At 50.5% G+C, this 21832-nt stretch overlaps 6 protein-coding genes across 6 annotated transcripts; 4 read left to right on the top strand and 2 right to left on the bottom strand.

Annotated features, from left to right (window-relative positions):
- Positions 1–3930: 3930 nt before the first annotated feature.
- Positions 3931–7511, top strand: N7539_000315 (uncharacterized protein; the record flags this gene model as incomplete). The annotated part of the gene is made up of 4 exons (XM_056929919.1): positions 3931–4424; positions 4480–4528; positions 4580–4976; positions 5032–7511. 4 exons carry the CDS (start codon positions 3931–3933, stop codon positions 7509–7511), a joined length of 3420 nt encoding a protein of 1139 aa, XP_056794212.1.
- Positions 7512–7712: 201 nt separating this feature from the next.
- Positions 7713–8854, bottom strand: N7539_000314 (uncharacterized protein; the record flags this gene model as incomplete). Its single annotated transcript, XM_056929918.1, has 3 exons — positions 7713–8346; positions 8454–8639; positions 8685–8854. 3 exons carry the CDS (start codon positions 8852–8854, stop codon positions 7713–7715), a joined length of 990 nt encoding a protein of 329 aa, XP_056794211.1.
- Positions 8855–9383: 529 nt separating this feature from the next.
- On the top strand, positions 9384–13385 carry N7539_000313 (CHAT domain-containing protein; the record flags this gene model as incomplete). The annotated part of the gene is made up of 1 exon (XM_056929917.1): positions 9384–13385. The coding sequence occupies one exon, from the start codon at positions 9384–9386 to the stop codon at positions 13383–13385; it is 4002 nt and encodes a 1333-aa protein (XP_056794210.1).
- A 787-nt stretch (positions 13386–14172) lies between these two features.
- Positions 14173–14717, bottom strand: N7539_000312 (uncharacterized protein; the record flags this gene model as incomplete). The annotated part of the gene is made up of 2 exons (XM_056929916.1): positions 14173–14438; positions 14480–14717. The coding sequence occupies 2 exons, from the start codon at positions 14715–14717 to the stop codon at positions 14173–14175; spliced, it is 504 nt and encodes a 167-aa protein (XP_056794209.1).
- Positions 14718–17788: 3071 nt separating this feature from the next.
- N7539_000311 (dihydrodipicolinate synthase family protein) lies at positions 17789–18721 on the top strand (the record flags this gene model as incomplete). Its single annotated transcript, XM_056929915.1, has 1 exon — positions 17789–18721. The coding sequence occupies one exon, from the start codon at positions 17789–17791 to the stop codon at positions 18719–18721; it is 933 nt and encodes a 310-aa protein (XP_056794208.1).
- A 651-nt stretch (positions 18722–19372) lies between these two features.
- N7539_000310 (Zn(II)2Cys6 transcription factor) lies at positions 19373–21622 on the top strand (the record flags this gene model as incomplete). Its single annotated transcript, XM_056929914.1, has 3 exons — positions 19373–20667; positions 20728–21505; positions 21560–21622. 3 exons carry the CDS (start codon positions 19373–19375, stop codon positions 21620–21622), a joined length of 2136 nt encoding a protein of 711 aa, XP_056794207.1.
- Between the last annotated feature and the right edge of the window lie 210 nt (positions 21623–21832).

Raw genomic sequence — 21832 nt, 5'->3', positions numbered from 1 at the left:
AGAACCAAGTAGCATGCTCCCATGTGCTGCATCTAAGCCCCTTTGCATGTGGGGATCCGGGATGCGGGGCACGTGATGTGTCATCACCTTCAACTCACATTGGAGGTGAGATACCCGCTGCCGTCCTGTACGCTAAGTTTCGAGGTTATGTAAATAATAAATACAGCAGTGGTACATGGATGGAACTCTGAGAGGTTCAGGAGTTGGCCCAAGACCTATGGTAGATCTAATCCTTGTTTGCATTCGATCTATAGTAGTGTTTCCAGGAGCTTCTGCATCTACCCAGTAAGTTCTACAAGATTGGCCTCTCGGTATAGCAGTCGGGTTGAATGGAAGTGGGATGACGAGTCACTTGGAAGCTATCTTTGAGAGCTTGACCATCACAGCAGCTAACAGAGACTGATCTACCTGGCGCGGCTATATCTTATAGGGGGGTTAATGGAAGGAGATGACTTAGCACGGGTTCGAGAAAATTAAGCTCCACCACAGAAACGGCATGGAGCCCTGCGGGGCTGATGAGCATCGAACCGCGACAAAATAAATATCGGCGCAACCTAATGGTTGATCTGGAGGACCTTTCAGAAGAAGACTATAGGGTATACGTAGCATTTATAGCAAGTAGGTATGTTTATAGGTAATTCGTGTAAGCACGGTCAAAAGAGAATGGCAGTCTTTATTTAGAGTCAGTATACAATACCTGAAGCGCCATTTGTTACCTAGGTAAAGATATGAGACTTCCCAATTCGCTGCCTTGTACATATAATGCTTGGCAAGGAAAGCGACTTGGAGCCAGTGGACATGGAAAATCTGGGATTCAGACAGCTAATACAGCCATCTAAGGTTGTCTGGGCTCTGCAAGATGAGCGATCTCTTGCGCGGAACTCCTCGTTTCGGTAGCGGATAGCCGGGATTTAGTACAGGTTCATCGCGGCACACACCCGAAGGCATCACGAAAAACAAGCTCTTAGTATTGCCGCCCATCGCCTTTCCCCATGAAATTGGGAACAGCTCGTTCGTGTGCCCGATGTGTCCGGCTATCAAGAATGATTTAAAAGACACCCGTCCGAGGTCATCCAAATTTGACCGGCACACGTAAACGATGGACTTAGAAACTAAGTCCGAGTGAGGCGAATTTTTCTTGGATACTTGGTTAGGGATACCCGTTTTTGAGGGTGACTTTGTTGAGGCCGCGATAGTCGATGTATAATCGCAATTTTCCGTTAGCTTTCTTGACGAATAGGCCTGGTCTGACCTTCTGCGAGCCTTTCGGGGTTGTCCAATTCGTCAAGAAAGCTAACGGAAGTGGCGGATGTGCATCAACTATCGCGGCCTCAACAAAGTCACCCTCAAAAACGGGTATCCCATGATGGAATCATCTTTCACCGGCTCACAGTCGTGTACTCATATCAACGAACAATGTTGACTAAGATGGTATCCTGAACTTCCGGGCAGATGTCGATGATGATCATGGAAATCCATGTGCAACTGAAAGGAGCGGCAAGGGAAACCTCCGGGAAGATGACAGGTAGGTAGTAATAGATGCGTGGTCCGGTCTAGGTGGTTACAAAGCCGGGTGCTTATGACTCGATGATGTTGGATGACGTGAGGCAAAAGAGATGCAGTGGATTCTTCTAAGAGTGTACTACCGGGAGGCCTTCTGGGCTCCATCGGAGAGGGATTGCATGTGTATCATGTGTACATGGTCTCTGCGCTTGTTCCGCATCAGCTTATCTACAGGACTCTGAGCGAGCTTGATGGAAGTTCCCTTGGCTTTGTGTTTGAGCCATAGATAACTTAGGGGTAATTGGTACCTAGTCGCTAGTGCTTAACAAGTCAAGACCCGCACATAGATATTGCCGAACAGGGCTGATTACTAGATGCATTATTGTGGATAACCAGGCGGAGCTGGCAGCGCGAAGCAGGCTGGTAGATAGCTTGCTTATTGACAAAGGGCAAATAATGGCATCAAGCACCTGTTCAATTGATTGAGGGTGCCTTCGCAGCTCTAGACCGACTTATCCCGGGCTCACAGAAGTCTCAAGAATTTGAGCGACCATATATCCCGTGCAGCAATACGGTAGGAGCGGATCACGCAGCAGAAGGGCTTCCATTACAGCGGAGAAGCTTCGGGCGGGCGGCTGGAGTCAAAGATTGAGCGATGATATAGTATAATCATATAGCCTGGAAGTGGATTGGCCTGGGAGCAGAGTTGATACTAAAAAAAATCTAACATTGAAGCAGTCAATGTTCCTCTCCGAGATGGTGGTGAAAGGGTGGATAGGTAGAATCTTAAAATATACTGTGCGATAGAACCGATTGGCCTCGAATTGTTTTTGCTCATGGAGAAAGTGACACCTGCCACCGTTGCAGTCAAACGACAGCTTGCCCAAGACTTATCGCACCGCTCGCGAGTCGCCACAGACAGCTTATCGCATGCAGTATGCTCCTTGCTTGATTCGAAGCCGGTCATGGCCCGGTAGAGAGTCTAGCCCACCTAGCATCCCTTCTAAGTCACCAACCTACGGCTTGATGAATTGATCACCGACTCGACGAAATATGCCAAGAAAATCTTGGCTGCAGCGCCTCTGCTGGAGCCAGGAGCAGGACAGCAGCCGTAAAGGGGGTGAGGTGAACAAAAATTGATATATGTATCACGCGCTTCTCGGCCACCAGAAAGAAAATTGAGGGAGGTTTGGGATCAGCTTGTCAACCCTTGCGATGGCTGTGGCGGGAACTTTTGCTCTTCACAATACCCGAACCCCTGATTTACCCGGAAGAGGTGTCTTCAATGCAATGATATGACAGACAAATAATGAAAGTCGATCTTTAAGAGCCATCTGCAAGACCTGGAGGCTGAGATTCATATGCACTTTCAGATTAGACATCATTGAATGGTGTAAGATCAGTTTGTTGATGTGCTCAGGACACTTCCGCTGCGTCAATGTGATAGATCATGCAGTGTATTGTCGAGTGTCTTCGACTGGTCGCATTCCGGTTTCTCGTGTATGCAGTTATACACTGCTGATGAGTCTTCCACGCTAGCAACTCAATTCACATCCAAGAATTCACATCCAAGTGCCTAGCTCTCGAGAAAGATTTTGCTTTGAGACATTTGAATCTTGTGAGACTCGATAGATGTGGATGGGCTGGAAAAACCTGCTGGCGGACGAAGAAACAGCTTGAAGCTTGGATCAGGCTGTTCTGGTGGCTGACGGAGAAAGGGGTTATCCAAGACTCCAAGCGGTCGGACCACTTCCCCGAGCAGATTTCAGTGGTCGGCCCCAAAGTAGGTTTCTCGTTTGATGTGAAGACCCGCAAAATGATGCGCTCTCGAGCGAGCTGTGCCTTGCTCGATCACTGCTTTCGATCGGTGGGTCTGCTGGGAAAGTATATGCAGGAGGCTTCGCATACATGACTGGTTCTTGAGCAGCCTCGCGTGGCTGTTGAATGCATTGTTCGATAGAGCGCTCCAAGATCGCCGAACACCAGCCAGCAAGTGAATATGGTGGAAAGAATGCGAGGTCCTGGAGCATTGGCTGGACTCGATTGGCCAAAGAGCGGTGTCAGAAGATTATTATATGGATCTGGTGAGAGCCGTGAGTCGGCACTGAAATGCCTGAGTGGACTGTTTACATTCTTGCCCGTGGCTCGATGAGTGGTTAGAAACAACAGATCTCACCAGTACGAGCGGACCTGTTCTTCGTCTGAGTATTGTCGTGCTGGAAGAGATTCGTCGAGCCCTCGGTTGTGATCGACTTCAATCAGTCTCTCGCTGTCGGTGGCCGCATACTATCAAAATTCCAGAGAGCCGTCGAGAACAAAAGCTTGTCGCGTTGACACGCAGAGTTTTGATGACCTGAGTACGCCTTGCTTCCCGTCGCCCCGCCGTATCCAAGAAAATCGTCGACAGAGATCCGATAGCATTACAAGATGCGGTGGATTTCATGGAGCAGCTTGGCTTTGGCGCTGGTAGTCGGCCTCTCATCGTCCGCACCGGTGGTGGAAATCGAGCAAGCAAATGCTGGCGCCATTACTGGAGTCGGGAGAAGAGCAGAGGCAGACCCCACCGCCGTGGCTGTCACTACCACGCCCACGCAAGCTCCGGCAGCATCGTCCACCATCATTTCTATGACATCGGCCACGACAGCGGTCACAGATCTACCGGCAACGACCACAACGGGAATGTCCGCCAACTCGACAGACTCGAGTCACCCCACAACAAGCCAGTCCACAGCTGTTCCAACATCTATACCATCTCTAGACGGTTCGTCATCATCAAACAATGATAATCAGGCCACGTCAAAGCCAGCATACACGGGGGGCTTGCCGCTGCAGCCTGAAATCACACCAGCATGGGGTGTGGGTGGCATAATGCTGCTACTCCTCGGTGCTGCTCAGGCTTTCATTGGTGTTCGTAAGAAATCGTAAGGATAGCGATCCACTTTGACAGTGTGAGCTTCACTAATCCAGTTTCACCAGGACCCATATCTTCTTGTCGACGGGTTTCAGTGCGGCGTTGGGCGTGACAGTGAGTACAGACTGAAATATCCAAACCTGATATCGGTTGATGCTCATCAAGAATCGCAAGGTGTTGATTGTGTACGTTATGAATCCACCCGTCACCAATGCAGTACAAGGCGGTTATTTGGTGGCTGTGTTCTTCACTGGTGCCGTCTTTGGCGGACTCGCCCTTGTATTCAAGGAAATCACAGAAGGCCTTGGATGTCTCCTCGGCGGTTTCTGCATCGGAATGTGGTTATTGACGGTCAAACCCGGTGGCCTTCTGACCGATGGCGGACAAATCACTGGATTCCTCGTTGCATTTACCGTTGGGCTATGGTCATTATCTTTCAGTCACTATACTCGTGCACATGGATCGATGCTCTGCACCTCATTCTCGGGTGCCACGGCAATCGCCCTGGGTATCGATTGCTATAGCCGGGCTGGACTGAAAGAATTCTGGGTGTACATCTGGGGTAAGCCGAGAGTTGGGGAGTCCATCACGAGTCCCACGAGCTGACCTTCTAATAGGCTTGAATATGGACATGTTTCCTTTACACACGGATACGTACCCAGTCACTCGGAGCATCCGTGTTGAACTAGCCATCACCGTCATCGTCACGGTATTTGGAGTCATTGCGCAAATGAGACTCTGGAAGGTCATTCAAGCACGTCGTGCCAAGGAAGCAAACTCCCGAAAAGAAGCCGAGATGAAGAACGAAGAGACCGACGCGGAGGTCGGGCGCCAGCTGGAGGAAAAAAATATTCAGGAGCGTGCAGAATGGGAAAACACCTATGCTGGGGACTCCGGCAAGAAGGGACCATCATCATCCGAAACAGAGCTTGCGCGTAATTCTCAGACGAATGACGAACTGAACTCATTGCCGGATACAGATGGAAATAGAAATGGCCACTCGGTAGAAATGACGGACATCGTGGGGTCACAGAAGGATCGTGTTTCCCAACCGGACATTGAGAAAGGCTCAGAATCCACGAGGAATCACGGAGAGGACGCGTCGAGTGTGAATCAGAGGGAAGAGCTGCCCATCGCGGCTGCGGATGACCTACGGCCGTCTTCAAGCCCAGCCGTGATATTCCCCGCTCCTGTTCTGCAGCAAGACAACGGCTCTGAGCACGGTGCAGTTGTTGGTTCTGAGCCTGGCACGCCTCGTTCCAAACGCCGGTCCGGACGATCACTCATGAAGCGTCTCTCGGTGCGCAGCGCTGAGACCGTGTCACCATCAGTCAACTTCAAAGCGCAAACTCAGTCTAAAGAGGCGCTTCTAGCCCGAGTTGACGACGCCGCTTCATCACTGCGGGCTGTTGCGGACGATGTATCCTCGATTTGCGACAGCGTGGTCTCAGAAACTCCCACCAATAACACATCCAACGAAACCGTGGCTGAAGGCTACACTGAAAGCCAGCAAAAGACCATCTTTATTGAGTTGACTGACTCAAAAAAGAATGCTCAGATCGCTCGAAAACAGCCTGTCGTCTCTCAGAATCCAGCAGTTGATCAAAGTGTCTCGGGTAATGTCGACGCAGGACGGTCTGGTCACAATTTCGATATCCACGAAGATACCAACTCTCAGGATCAAGCACAGCCCGCTGCCCATGAAAACACTGAGAATCAAGGAGATATCAACGACCAGGAGAACAACAATGGCTCCGCAACACCGAAGGCGCCCCAATCAAAGAAACCGAAGATAATCTTACTGGAAGCCCAGCCAGGTCCCATACCCCAGTCAGCTGCTCCCGACCAAACTCATGAGCAGCCTCATGTTCCGAGTGTGCATGAACAGACAAAAGAAGACGTCCCGATGGAAGCGGCGAAGGAGGTTCTTCCAGCCAGTGACCCGAGAAGTGTGCCTCAACAAGAGATCGTCAAGAAGAGCGTACCCCTAAAGCTCGAGGCCTCGACGGTTAAAGAGATCCCCGAGCAGACTTCGTCCATCATTCACTCGTTCCGTACGAATGAATGGGCAAAACATCTCGCGGATGCCGAGCCACCTGAGATCCCTGAGCTCGAATCTGTTCGGCTAGATGAAGAAGATGCCCAAAAGACATTGGAACTAGATGAGATTCCAGCTCCAGTCAATGTGGAGGGACTTCTTCAAACACCTCTCAATGCTTTGCCAGCTCCAGTGCCACTGAGTAGTCCTCGACAAGACGTTATTCCTAACCACAGTCAGCATACGTTGCAGGAAGACCCGAACCAATCATCTGAGAAGTCAAAGCAGAAAGCACGAAAGAGTATAGATAGTGCCAATGGTGCACGACTCGCTTCTTCGATGGTTAAAAACGCATCGTCGGCCTCAATTAGCCCCATGCAGGAAGCTCTTCGCCAGTTTGCCTCCCCCCAGAATGCTTCGACCCCGTTCTTGCCCAATACGGGTTGCCCACCCGTCCAAGCGGCGCCCTCTTTATCACGTTGGAGTGGTCCGCCACCACTGCTCGCTGTCCGTGAGAGTATGGTGAAGAACCGAGTGTCGTCAACTTCCCTCCGTTACGATCCCTATGGCTCCCGCAATCAGTCCCGCCTATCAATCGCTGATCCACTGATGATTCCGGAGGAAAACCATAGTGAGCTTCACATGAATGCTTCTGAAGATGCGGATGAGATACCACTCTCGCAACGTCGAGCTGCTTTGCAACGACAAACAATGTTGTCTGCTTCCGTGACTAGCCCCCATCTAGCGGAGGCAGCGCGGTCTCCACGTCAGTTACCGATGCAGTCTGGACGCTCCGCTGCAGTGATGGCTGCTTGGCGACAATCCGTGCGAGAGGATATCTCTTCAAAGCGCGATTCGTTCGCCATTCCGTCTTCTCCCCCAACACCTGCTTATCCAGAACGACCAAGAGCATCTTGGGGCTCCGGCAATCCATCGCAGGAGACATTGGCGGAGCAAGTTGATAAAACCATCGCCGACCGAATGCAGCGCGGTAGCATGACAGATCTGCATCGTCAAGCAATGCGCCGAATGCAGGCTTCTGCCAACCGCAAGCTCTAGCCACCTCCATCTTCGGGACATGCTCTTTTGTCCAAAGATTATCTGACTTGCCTGTTGTTCACACGAGAACATTTCTTATACATAGCATATTTCTTTCATGCACATAATCTATAATGTCATTGTAATTTGACGATTCTTGAAGGACCCCCTCAGGCATGCTTGTACAGAAACTAATCAGAACACAGCGCGCGGAAGATCAAGTCACATGAGCAGATGTTTGGGGGCGATCTCCATGAGTTTGATCGCTTGCTCCAATCGCTTCTCATACTCTTGTAGTTCCTCGCTATCCTGATCGATCGTTTCATTTTTCTTATCCAGCTCGGCTTCCACGCTCTCCAGCCCCAGCTGTACTGAGTCCTGAACAAGTCTCACCGGCACCGGCTCGCCACTGCGTTGCATGCTCATCGACAGAACGTCTCGGTACAGTCCGATGGTTGTGGGTAGTTTTGTCTCGCCCAGACCGCCCTTCGCCATTTTGATAAAACGAGCGTCCAACAGTCGGAACTGAGCAGCCCACACATGTGGTTCGGCGACTTCCATGGCCATCTCCCAGGTCGACCCTGTGCCCAGATTGACCGAGCCACCGATTGGCACTCCAGACGCCGCTCCGATCAAGGCAGATGAGATCCCTGCGGAGATGTCAGTAGACTTTGATCGGGACACAAGCGTCCGCGTCTGTTCCAGCACATAGAGCCCGGTCAGAAGCCATATCTTGGGCCGACGAGCGAACTTGAAATTGAGCACAAATGAACTGTTGGCGGCAGACAGCCAGACCTTAAGCTTCTTCTGCGCCTCCGGGGTTGGCAGCACTTGGGATTCGAGAAACATCTCAGGACTGCAGGCAATGATTCAGCAGCCGTCTCGGCGAGATCGTCAAAACAATCCCATTAGAAGGATTTGCTATAAGAATGCAGTATAAGTCGAGGTGATATGGAAACATACTCTTTGAGAATCATTCTGGTGCCTTTCTCTGCGATCACAATTCTGTCCTGGTCTTTGGTGAACGCCAGGCCGAGATTGACAATATCAGCGCCGTCGACGCCGACCCCGGGCGACAAGCGAGATGAGCCATGGAACACGATGTTTTTCGCTTCGGTTGCATAGGCATGTTTTTGCAATTCTTGGTCGCTGTCGGAAGTATTCAGCACCGCGTGGCCATTTGTTCCGCCTCACAGCTTCAAAATCCAAAACGCGGGGTCATACTTGAGTGGTTTGTGAGTATAGTGACGGGCGATTATTGGCTGCCAGTATTTCTCCAACACCAGCGAACCCAAGGTTAAAGCGTCGGGCCGTTCCCCGACACCATACAGGAAAAATGAGGAGTCGTCGTTGCCAGCGCCCATCTTTCCTGCGCTTTAGTTGTGTGATTATGCTCTCTTGACAGCGGCGAGGTGCCTTGGCGGGACGCTTGAGAGACCGCGAGTGGATCGCTGAGATAGAGAAAGACGGAGAAAGGCTTAGTTGGCAGAAGCTCAGCTGAAAAGTGGCCCGGGTGCTTTCGAGCCTGATAAGTGTTCATGATGAGGCTAGGGCCAAACACGTGCCTTATGAGGGGTGTTTGCGTCCGAATCGCTTGGTTCACTGGCCTCAGCGGGGGTTCAGCTTTGCGCCAGCTCATGCGGTCATAACCTCTGCAGACCAAAACGGGTAAGTATAAACGAATGGCTTCGCAAGTCCGGTCCTTTGGTGAGAGCGTCAAGCTGTCGGCGAAGCCGCGGGCTACCATGTCTGCTTGCCTATAAGATGTACAGACACCCTCAAGTTCTACCAAAGAGGAGCTGATGACGCATAGCTCTACGAAGAAAACCTGGAGCTGGGAAGGAGCATAAGGTAGCAAACTCCGAAAAGGCGCGAACTCTGAGCAGAACAGGAATGGATTGTGATCATTTTATCGGCCTGTGTGGTCGGTCGCTATTCGCCGAAGAGTATCGTGGGGACCTAGACGCTGCGGAAGACTATCTTCACCAAATGCGGCCCGATGAAACCACATCAGACTTGACCATTCACGCGGAGCATCTCCGATGCTCAGCGGTGCTTGCATCGCTCAAAGGCAGGCCGGCAGACGCGTATAAGAGCCTTTCCAAACTGAGTGTACTTCTTGATCGATTACCCAAGGAATGGGGCTTGCGCTACGCCAATTACAAAGCCCTCAATGACTACACTCGTCGCTTTCCTCCGCTTATACGCTTCTATCACGAAAATGGCAAGCCAGTCGACATATCTATGCTGGCCAATGTCCCAACCCCGGGGGAGATGACGAAGAGCTTCATGGAAGATTCTATCAAATTCGCGGATGCCAGTCTCCCTAGAGATCAATCCTCCTCTTTGGTCTTGAACGCAGTGATGGGAATCCCATGGCGGATACGGAACTTGGCGTACACATTTCACCCGCTCAGTCCAAGAAACCCAACCGAGGCATCCAGAGAGAATCTGCTAGAGGAGGTCTCAAAGTCTTGCGAGTACTTTGCCAAGTTTCGCGACACGGCGGACTCGCAAGGTTCAACGGGAGTTGGCACCTACTTGCTTCGACTGACTGTGGAGGTACATCTCGCTTGCCAAAGTCCTCTGGCTGAGACTTTCCTGCAAGGGCTGTACGAAAGATGCGAGCTGTTGGGAGATACCGCCGGCATGGCTAATGCGAAGATGATGGAAGCAGATAGCCTGATGAGTCCACCGTTTGCTAGTCCGCTGACGCTGAATATGATCATTGCTGATGTCACTACTTCAACAATGACTGATGTGTTATGGAGCCCAGTGGAGTCACGCTTGAGACATGACTATCCCCAGCTCGTCCGTGATATGCATGAGAAAGCTCTTGAGTTGTTTCGACAATCGAACTCCAAGCGCGGCCAGGCTGCTGTATTACTACGACAGGGATGTTGTCTTCATGATCAGGGTCGCCACGAGCGGCTTCATGGCCGAGAAATAACCAATGTCTTGAAGGAAGCTAAACAGAAACTCGAACAGTCACTGAAACTATTTGGTGTTGATGAAGCAAACACGCACCTGACAAAGACCCATGTGATACTGTTGGAAATCTCAAGGGGCAGCCATGGCAGGGTCAAGGCGATGGCAAAATCGATTGGACATTGGGGCACTGAGGCGCAGAATGAGATAACGACGCACTTTCTGGGAATGCTGATGTGTAGATACGCCCATCAGGAATGGTTCAAGTTCTCAAATCTGGACAATGCTATCTTGGCATGGGAATGCGCTTCTGAAGTATTCAAGCCCCTCGGGGATATGATACCGTTGTATCAATCACTGGTCAGCCGCGCCAGTGCACAATACGACATGTTCAACATCGATGCATCTCAGATACTCCTCGAAAAAGCGCTGGCGAAAGTTGATGGGCTTCTGGAGTACTTCGACGGAATCATCTCCGCGATCCCCGATGACCCTTTGGGCAACATAGACCGCTCAACCCTGATGACAGGAAAATTCCAGTTGTTGAGTACCCTTGATAGCGTGATGAGTCAAAGCTTCCGATTGAGCGAGAGTCTTGAGAAATTCAACGAGTGGCGCGCTAAATACGTCCGCCTACTGGAGAATGACGAGAGCTTTATTGCATTTCGCGAGTCCTTGGAAAATGGAGAGATGATTCGCGTCACTCACGAGATGCTTCCACTGCCTGAGGCGAGAGTTAAAGGTTTATGGCGCCAGAGTCTAGCCGAGACAGCCGCAAATGTGCGATACACTTCAGCAGAAGTCACTTTTCGTCGACTACTGGGAGAAGGAGATATTAAGAAAGCCGAGCGTGAATTTCGTCGTTTTATTGATGACACAGACAACGAAGGGACCTATGTCGACAATTTCTATCGTGTTCTGGCGTGTCAGTTGATTGGAGATCTCGGCAAAGCCCGGGAGATTTTCGACTCGATGACCGACGACGACATTTTCAGAAATCAACTGAATGACCTTCAGCAAGGTGTGGGCGTGAAGGAGTTTTTTGACGCGATCGGTGTGAATGCCATAACCTTTGCGGTCTTTGCAGGGGATCAAGAGCGCGCAAGGAAATTTATTGACTTGATCTTGGAAATTCAGCCTCACTTCTTCGATAGGATGGATGATGACGCCATGGGATTCGCTCATCGAATTAGCAGCTTCGGACAAATCATGAGCCAAGAACAGCCCGAAGTCTGCTTTGCTAAGCTCCTGGAGGCGTATCGCATTCTAGAAACTCGTCGCGTTCAAACCAAAGATCTTGATGCAAGGATAAGCAGTTCCAATCTGGGATGGGCACCAGACGTGTACGCAAACCTCGCACGGTTATGTCTCCGATGGCAGAAAGAGGAAAAACCCATTAGCTTTCTGTCAATGTACGAGCATGGTCATTTTGACAACATTTCCTGGGACGAACATGCTCTTCTCTTTGTTGAGATGAGTAGGGCACGATCTGTGCTTGAATCGATTCAAACCCAAGCCAAGGGAATCCATCCAAAGAACGACAGCAGTGATATGACACCGCTCTCAGAAGCCATCTACAAAAGACGACTTTTGAGGTCATTACTTGCCCAATCACAACTGAGCCCTGAACAGGAGGCAGAGGCATCTCAGTTGCGCCGTGAGATCGACGATCTGGAGAAAGATGGAAAATTGTCGAACACGACGTCGTTCATTGAAAAGGTCGACACTATGACTGAGCCGCGGTTGCTGTTCCAAAGTATCGATAAAGGGGCCTTAGTACTTGAGGCTTCTTTCACCCCTCGTGGACATATCTCATTCGCGATCACGTGTGATGGGATTGCAGGCACACACCAAGGGACCACTAATACGACTTCTATGCGAAGATTGGCTATGCAGGCCATGCAGATCTTACAGAACTTGACTGGAGATATCAGTCCAGGAGAAGAAAGCCGCAAGACTGAACTGAGCAGTCTCACCAAACAAATCTCCGCAATATTGTTGGAACCCTTCGCGGAAATCATCGAGAGCAAGAAGCACGTCATCTTTTCAGTGTCCGATCCCATGACGGCTTTCGCATTCGCCTGCCTTCCATTTAATGGAAAGCCACTTGTAGCGCATGCAGCAGTATCGCAAGTTCCGAGCCTCACAGTTCTCTACCATCTTTCACAAAGAAAGTCCGTCTCGGAAACCCCAACGGTCTCTGTGATTGCCAAATCGCCTGTCGAGAACACAGCTGTGGGTGCCGATCGCACTCAACAAGAGGATAATCTGTACATGGCAGGAATTGAGGCCGTCGCCATCGCGCGCGCATTTAACACAAAACCAATCGAAGCTTCCCATATGACCCGAGAAGAATTCCGAAAACACGTCCAGGGAGGTTCTTTGGTTATGCATGTTGGAACGCATGGAACCCTCAATCACCGATGGCCTCTACTATCATCCATTTCCATTGGAGACGGCGAGCCATTTCGGGTCATTGACATGTCTGCCATTCGCAGTAATGTCCACCTCCTCGTCTTTGCTGCCTGTCTCAGTGGCCTTGGCAAAGCCACCTTCACCAGTGAAGTACTCGGATTCTCCCACGTCGTCTTGAGCACCGGCTGCCAGGCGTATATTGGCTCGCTTTGGAAAGTGAGTGACTTTGCCTCCATGATGATCATGACACTCTTCTATCGCCATCTCCGAGCCACACCTCATCTATCTATTGCAAATCTCATGCAGAAGGCTCAGATGGAAGTAATGAAGCTCAATGACGAGAGCGCAGGCATGCTTTTGAACACGATTATGGAGAACTGGTCGTACAGAGATGCTAGTGGGTACTCGCCGGAGGACTTCGTGCCGCATGCGGAGTTTTGGATTCTCATGATGCGGATGAGGATCGCTGACATGGATTGGACAAGCCCTTTCTTCTGGGCTCCTTTTACCTTGGTCGGTTATGGGGGGTTGTCTTTCGTGCATTCCAATTGAGACAATCTAGGGAAGTGAAAGTAGATATGGTAAGCATTGGATGGCTGCGAGTAAGTTCAACTCTCTCTTGACCGTCACAGATCAATTCAGTGAAGCTCTCTCAGAGGCAAACGAGCTAATTCTGGTTACTTGATCATCAATATCAGTAAGCGATGCCATGTTTAGGCGCATCAGTACCATACTCGTTGGCATGGTTAGAAGTAGCCATTCTGCGGGCACCTGGGAGTTCGACGTGATAAAATGGTTAATCGTCGTAGCTTTCACTCTACAATAAAAAATCACGGATATCATTCCGAATTTGATCCAGATCGTGGAAGTAAGTAAACATCAATTCAAATAGTAAGCTGAAGAACCCGGCAATGTGATGTTGAATCACTACATGCTGGCGCAGAAGACAGTTGGGCCAAAAAATCCACGTAAAAGAGACAAGCGAGCACAACAATAGAGAGGCAGAACGAAGCAGTGGAAACCAAAGCGTCAGAAAAAGCGGGTTCAGAATGAATGCCACCAAGTCTTTATCCTACTTTCGACAACAGTAACCGCTACGTGCCATCATAAAGAATCTCCCGAGTGCTTGGCGAAAGGGCACCCAAACGGCCCCCATGTTATGGATGGGCCATTCGTGTGCCCCTGCGTCAAGCCTTCAAGAGCGCCTTTATCAGAGCACCCACCCGAAACTATCGCCGCAAAGAAGATAATTGGTCCAGGTCCCGGTGACTCGCGAGGGCTCGTCAGTCTCGAACTGGATGTGAAGTAGGGTTTGAAATCACGACGGAGAGATGCCTCTCTACTCGCCATAACGCAGGACCTGATCGTAGGTCCCCGAAATCAAGCCCATGTGATTCAGGGCGTGCATGGTTTGTTGAAGGTCCATACTGCTGTCCAGGTAGATGGCCGCTATGAGCGCCTGCACAGCCGACAGCATTTGTCTCGGTGCGACTGTTCCCGGGCACGAATTTCCGAGGCGTATAAATTTCGCCAGGCCGAGGGTCCGTCCCAATTGTATAAGTCTCTCTCGGGAGGCCAATTCCTGTCTCGACGTATCCATTCCGACTGGATTTCATGGTTAGAAATTTTCACAAATTCAAACTTACTATCAGTAATTGTGGGCTGCTCACCCTTGTCGCGGCCAGTGGCACAGCCAATTAACTCGATGCACATGGTCAATGTGGTCTGTCCAACGACTGACAGTCTCTCGTTTCCCTGCCAAAGGAAATTCGAGCCTCTCGATTGGATGGCAGTTTCGAGCAATCTTTTGTTTTTGAAGCGATACCCGGAAATCTGCGCGAGAGCCACTTCTTCCTCATTAGAAAGAGAAAGTTGCTGAACCATTGTGTGGGACAGAGATTAAGATGGTGAGTGTCAACAGGAAGGATCTTGACAAGAGGCGGGAAAGGTGAAGGAAAAGCCAGCAGGTTGCTCTGAAAGTGAGTGGGTTAGAAAGAATGATGCCTTCATGAGTTGAAGTGGTCGAGATACTTATACTGCTCTATTTCGCAACCCTGCGTCACATCAAACCTGGAAGGCCCCAAGTGAGCCCAACCGATGCCGGGGTAAGTCAAGGCTGAATGGGATTCACGACCGGGGGTCTTCTCTGATGACACGTCAGGCAGCCTTGCTGGGTATCGTCGTCCGACAAAGTCGATTGGAGCCCCTGGAAGAGCGAACGAAAGTTTGTGGAGCACGAAGACACGCTAAAGAGTCATGGAACTCTTTGTACTCCTATTTTCGAGCGCCGTGGTAGCTGCGGCATGCTTAGGCGCCTAGCAGATGGACTGTGGCCTCACGGCTGTACAATGCAAGCCACAGCAAACGAGTGGTTGTAACCGAAAGACAGAACAAGGCAGAGATGGCCCTTGACCCGTAAGCAAGGCGAGGCGGTCTCTCAGACAAGGGTTGCAGAGGCTGCATCTAAAGATCACGCTTTTCATGAGAGGATTCAGTGACTCGGGTCATCGATGAGGACGAATCACTACTCAAATGTGGAGGTGATTGATACTTTCGATTTGTTTGTATGGCACGGGGTTCTACCAACTTACCGCAGTCCATAGACTAAGGTAGTGGATACGAGATGGTAGAATACTAGATACTTAGATAGTGACAACGACTAGATACCAACTAGAGCCCCTCCTGCATGGATAGACAATCTCACCCTCATCCCTCTCCCACATTCTGCGGCTGCGTCTACCTCTGTAGCTGTACCACGTCATGCTTCTCGGAGTCAAGGTATTAAACTGCCTGGACGCGACTGATGAAAGATGTACAGCGTCAGTACCTCTTGCCCAGAATTACTCGGTGTAGGGGAATATGCGATCATGCATAGTATTGATTTCTTATTGACCCGTTCGGAGCTCAAGATTCCCAAGTCATGGCGCAGTCGGACCACAGTCCCTCTCGCGGTGTCCCCGCATGAAACTCGATACCTATACAAGTATGCTGCCCCTCCCTTCTAATTCGTGGGGCAAGAAGTGCAAATTGTAGTAGTTTATGTAATATGATATCTACCGATCATATTAATATTCTTAACTCTACATACGGGGGAGACCCCCGTAGACCCCCCCTTCGCGGGGGGTACCCCCGCGGACCCCCATCAACGCAAGTTAAATCGTAAATCTATAACGCAAGTTAAATCGTAAATCTATAACGCAAGTTAAATTGTAAATCTATAGCGTATATTAGAATTTAGTATTATAGATCTATGACTTAGACGGATACAGAGCTAATATAAGGGTCGCAGAAAGCACGGATTCTTATTTCTAAAGCTTAAGGGTATTATACATGAGACGATACCCGAGGGACCGAGAGATAGGGCACCCAGGGATCGAGGCACGAGGATTACGTCACGTGAATCGATACAGAAGGACCACGTGACACGTGTGAGGGTCGAGAAAGATCACGTGATGTAACTTTGGGGGCGGTCAATTCTGCCACGGCCAGCCAATCAGAGCACAGGAATAAAATTCCAAGCACTTACATGAGAAGCAACTTCTCGTTTCATTCCAATTTGCAATGATCAAAGCCGACACGAACACTAGCTGATGACGCTCAAGTTGGGGCTGACAGACAGACGCCTTGCCAGCACGTTGGTTGGTCGCTCGCTCTAAGTCCTGTTAGAAAGAGATCTCGATGTGGATTAGGAGGTGGGCTGTACTGTGCCATCCGCTTACAGCGACCGAGAGAAGCACTTAGGAGCGAACCCGATCCTATGAGAGTAGCTATTGTAGAGGGGAATGCTCAAGGCAGTCTGATCTCACCAGACAGGTCGAGTCATAGAGGAACCAAACCCCGACCACCAGCACGCACGTCCAGAGATATCCCAGCCCGACCGTACAACACCTATCCGTAGGATGTCAAGAGGCACAAGTGAAGATCAAAAGGAGTGTGTCATTGCAAGTGTCAAAGAATCAAACTGTAAACTGTAAAGACCGTCCTGAATCCTCGATTCCCTTCTCCGATGGATCTCCCGAATCCCATGAACTCGTTCGATTCCTTGGTTCCTTCGGTTCCTTCGGATATCTTAGGTGATCAAGTTGATTGCTCCCCTCTCGTAATGTCCAAATAACCTCTCCCGACTAAAAGGCCACCATCAGGCACCCGCATCTTTGCAAACCATCGGCTCTAAGTACATGCAACCGGATTCCCTACTACACTATGTAGCTTACCTACCAAATCTGGAAAGACAGGTATAACCTTAGCAAGATCATGGATGACGGGAGCAATAACGTTAGAATGATAGTACAAGACGAAAAATACTCATCAAATGCTATCTTGCACTGCGAAAATCATGCTCCAAAGGATTGGAGCGAGTTTCGATGAAGAATATGAAGTTGACCATCGTACGAGTGAGTGCGTGTGCGCTCGTTCTTCGACGGGTAGATGCCTTTGTCGCCGCCTGACCCACCTTTGGGATCAAATAGCTCAAGTCCGGTAAGGCCTAGGTAAGTCGGAATTGAACGAACAACAAGCAGCAATGGTGTCTGTCAATGTCGGAGATGAATCGACGATACCGAGTGCAAACGAGAACCGGGTCAAAGTATAACTTGGTCGGACGACTAAACTCACCCAGAACTTGCCACAGATCCACCATGCGGACTCTCGGAAGGTCAGTAGTCAGGTACTGCGGAAGTGAGAACTGGAGAAGTTCATGCGACGTCAAATCCGGAAGAGACTTGGAACACCCCACATATTTCCGGGAATCCGGAGTCAACTATCACGGATCGCCTCTTCTACTCCCACCATGGCCACGACCACCCTGATCAAACACAGCTTCAAGAGAACACTTAAAAGAATGGACATGGTCGCGATCATGGAGTTCAATCAGTCAAGTCCAGAAAGCATCTTCACAACAACTTCTTCTTTACCAAACTTCTCTCAAAACAACTCAACTGTTCCCACTCTTCAAAATGGTCGGCTTTGATATGCGAGGTTTGACCCCTGCTCCGGTCACCCCTTTCACACAGAATGGTGCTGTCGACTATGAAGCCATCCAACGCCTTGGCTCCTGGCTCGGTAGCATCGACGGGGTGAAGGGCCTTGTGGTGCTTGGTCACGCTGGTGAGGGAACCTTCCTCACCATGGAGGAGCAAATCTCCGTTATCAAAGCCTTTGTCAAATCTGTTGACAACAAGATTCCAATCATCGCCGGTATCACTGGCGAGGGAACTGAGGTGGCTGCTCTCGAAGCCAAGCGAGCCAAGGAAGCCGGTGCCGCTGCGGGGCTCCTCTATCCTTCTCACGGCTGGCTGCGCTTCGGATATCAACCCGGCGCTCCCCAGGATCGGTACCGCCGTGTGTATGAGGTCTCCGGCTTGCCTCTGATTCTCTTCCAATATCCCGACAATACCAAGGCCAGCTACAACTTGCAGACCATGCTGGATATTGCCGCTCAACCTGGCTGCTTCGCCATGAAGAACGGCGTGCGCAACATGCGTCGGTGGGATACCGAGATCCCCGTGATCCGAGCTCAACGACCAGACTTGCAGATTCTCTCTTGCCACGATGAGTATCTTCTGCATACCTCATTTGACGTCGATGGCTTCCTCGTTGGTTATGGAAACATCGCACCGGAGCCGCTCATCGAGCTCATCAAGGCGGGCAAGGCCAAGGATTATCGAAAGGCTCGAGAGATCCACGATCAACTGCTCCCTGTCACCAAGAGCGTCTACCACCGTGGATCTCACATGGAGGGCACAGTAGCCCTCAAGCATGCCCTTGTCGCTCGGGGTATTCTCACACATGCCACTGTTCGCTCACCTCTATTGCCTCTGGAGGATGGCGCTGAGAAGGAAATTCATGATGCCATCAGTGCGGCATCCCTCAGCAAGGTGGTACTTTGAGAGAGACTTTTATCAACATAGAACTGCAACCGAACAGATTTACAATGACACGAACAATATGAAATCATTCCAAATATACCTTCATGTCACCACAAGTAGGTAGGATACGTATACTGGAAGAACTCCACGTTGTAAACAGAACTTAAAGCCTTCAGACATGAGAGCCGAAAGAGCCCCGAGGTCGTGGATAGATTCATCAATTCAGACGGTTTCCAAGCTTCAAAAACGCCGGCGAACGATCAGAAAGCGCGAAAATGCGAGAAGAAAAGAAATCTCTATACAGATACCTATATAGTAGGATGTACTGGGTAGTCATGTCTCGTAGCTATGTAGAAATAATAACAACCGAGCACCCGACTTCCGTTTCAGTCATCTATTTGTGGGATCCTGTCAATTGAATATAGTAACAGACAGTACTATACTACCAGTGTGTAGTTGCGGACTATACCCACCTTGGGACGACCGTGGGGATTGCCGAAGTTGGATTAGCACCTGGGGTTGGCGTCAACAGAACTTCGGATACTCGGCTGATCTCCCTAGACCCCGCACTCTCAAACTTCCGTAATAGAATCCGGCATTTCCGGCTCAGCAGTATCATACTAGCCATTTTCAATCACTCCATGCACCCCTTTGCGACAGTTGGATTCGAAGATGGCTTCGACGTCTCCGCAAAGCTCGACTGCTGCATGTCCAAGTGCTCCTCCCAGCAAGCGGCCGTTGGCCATGACCAATGAACATGCTGACGATGAAAACCGTCGGAAAGACCCCAAGGTTAGCCGCGCCTGCGACAATTGCAAGAGGAAGAAAGTCAGATGCGATGGCACGCTGCCGTGCAGCAAATGCGCCAAGAGAAATCTTGACTGTGCCTACGATGCGAAATATGGCCGGGGTCGCCCTCCGACCCCACCCATTTCTACCACGATTAGTGACCAGGCAAGGTCATCAAGGGCTGATCGGCTGGACGGGCTCTCCACCTGGCAGCACGCAAGCCCACCCACTGTCCCAGCTGCCGCTGAACACAACGTCTCACGCGCCTCCCCCGATGTGGAATTGGAAGGCCAATATTTTGATCCTACCTCCGGACTGAACTTCTTGCATCGCGCGAGAAAAAAATTGCTGATCCACGATGGCCTAACCGATCCCTATGCGTCGAATGGCGCGGAGAGGAATCAACTCCTCACATCAGCGGGAGACCGGCCATTTCTCCACGAGGACGAGGCTACTGAAAATTTCATTCCGAATGGCCTGGCAGCCAAGAATTTGGTGCAATTCTATTTTGAGTCATGCGTTGTGACATACCGCATTTTTCACCGACAGACAGTTGAAGTATGGCTAGAAGCGTTCTTGAAGGACCTTGAGCACGAGCGGCCAGTTGTCCATTCCTTGAATAATGCTAGAACTGCGATTATCCTGACCATAATGGCTATCGCAACTCTACGCATGGAACGAGTCGACACGGAAACATCGGTGGGATCTGAAACCCCCATTCCACAGCAAAGTGACCGTCTGTTCGAGGCTGGTATGAAGCTGGTGGACCAAGAGACGGGATTCCCACGGCTCGAGTCGGCACAGGCGCGATTGATACAGGTGTTATATCTTCTCCAGACATCTCGAATCAACAAAGGCTGGTACACGCTCGGTACTGTTTTCCAGATCAGTCTCTCTTTGGGTATGCACAGGAGGCGAGACCAAAAGCGAGACTTCCCTTTCACCAGTAGGCGGCATAATTACATCACTTCAGAGTGTTACAAGCGCACATTCTGGTCGGCGTATATCATCGATGAATATCTCAGCGTTGTATTCGGTCGACCCCGATTGTATCGGGATGAGGATATTGACCAGGATTTTCCAGACCAAGTCAATGATGAGGACATGGGAGATCAGGGACCTTCTATTTCAGACGATCCAAGCGACTGTTACATTGACGGTCTAATATATCACGCCAAGTATGTGTATCAATTCCGCTCAAGTGGCCTGATACTTTCCTCCAGCTAATGCAAAGCTAGAATCGCTCAACTCCTCGGTAAGGTCTCGCGAGAGGTCTACTCAGTGAGTGACATGTCCAACTACGATCGTCTGGCAGCCGCCCATCGTTTTGCCCGTGAATTGCATGAGTGGCGCACAAGCCTACCTGCACATTTGGGCACCGTAAAGCCTTCAACATTAGTGCCTGCATTTCGTCGCCAGGCCATTGCTCTGCAGCTTGCGTATTCCCACGCCCTCATTCACACAAATCGGCCGTTCCTCTTGAGTGATGCAGCGCCCGAGAACGTCAGCGAATGCATATCTGCAACAAGGGCCAGCTTAGAGCTCGTCAACAGAATGGCTGGGGATAGCACACTCTTCCATTCCTTCTGGTGGACTCACTATGTGATCTTCTGTGCATTGGCCGTTGTCTACGTCTGGGAGATTCAACGAGTCAAGCGGCCTATGGATGGTATTGACGACGGAGCCCGAGACGAAATCTTCGAACTCGCAGAGAAGTGTCGGGCACATCTCAAGCGGGCATCGGCCAGTCTAGCGCAAAATAGGCGATATAGCGTGATACTGGATGAGATCAGGTCAGAGGCACAGAGATGCCGATTGTTGAACGAACAGTCGTCAAATGCCATGCAGGGCAGTCTTGATGCAGGCCAGACCGACCCCAATACCGATGGTGGCTCTCTGTCAATGAGGAATCCGAACGCAGTAGAATCGGGGTTGCACATGATAGGCCAGAGTAATGTCTCGTTCAACATGCTGGACAGCTTCCTCATCAGTGACTGGCAAACTCTTGATTCATCGGTATGCGCATCGTTGAAAGTGTGCGTGTGGCGCATTGACTGACCGCATGTCTAGGTTTTCCTTCCATTGCCTGACCCGGATTCCGTTTCTCCGACATACTTTTACCCAGTTCCTTAGTCTCAATTTCTGGACGTGTGAAGGGTGAGGTGGTGTCCACATCTCCGAATACGATGGGGCGGCCGTGACCCGGACTTCGCGGAAGGACAAACTTTGCATGGCAAGAATCCGGGGTTGCGGGGAACGGTTCCAGCTACTGCGCCCTAATTTTCTTAGCTACGCAGTTTGGCTTCGGCACCTACCCCGTGGGGTTACTACCCACCATGATGG

The sequence above is a fragment of the Penicillium diatomitis genome (genome assembly GCF_028827545.1).
Source record: "Penicillium diatomitis strain IBT 30728 chromosome Unknown utg000001l_segment0_segment0, whole genome shotgun sequence".
In the NCBI taxonomy this organism is placed as follows: domain Eukaryota; kingdom Fungi; phylum Ascomycota; class Eurotiomycetes; order Eurotiales; family Aspergillaceae; genus Penicillium; species Penicillium diatomitis.
Note: the sequence above shows the minus strand (reverse complement) of the source record. Positions and strands in the feature narration are given on the sequence as shown.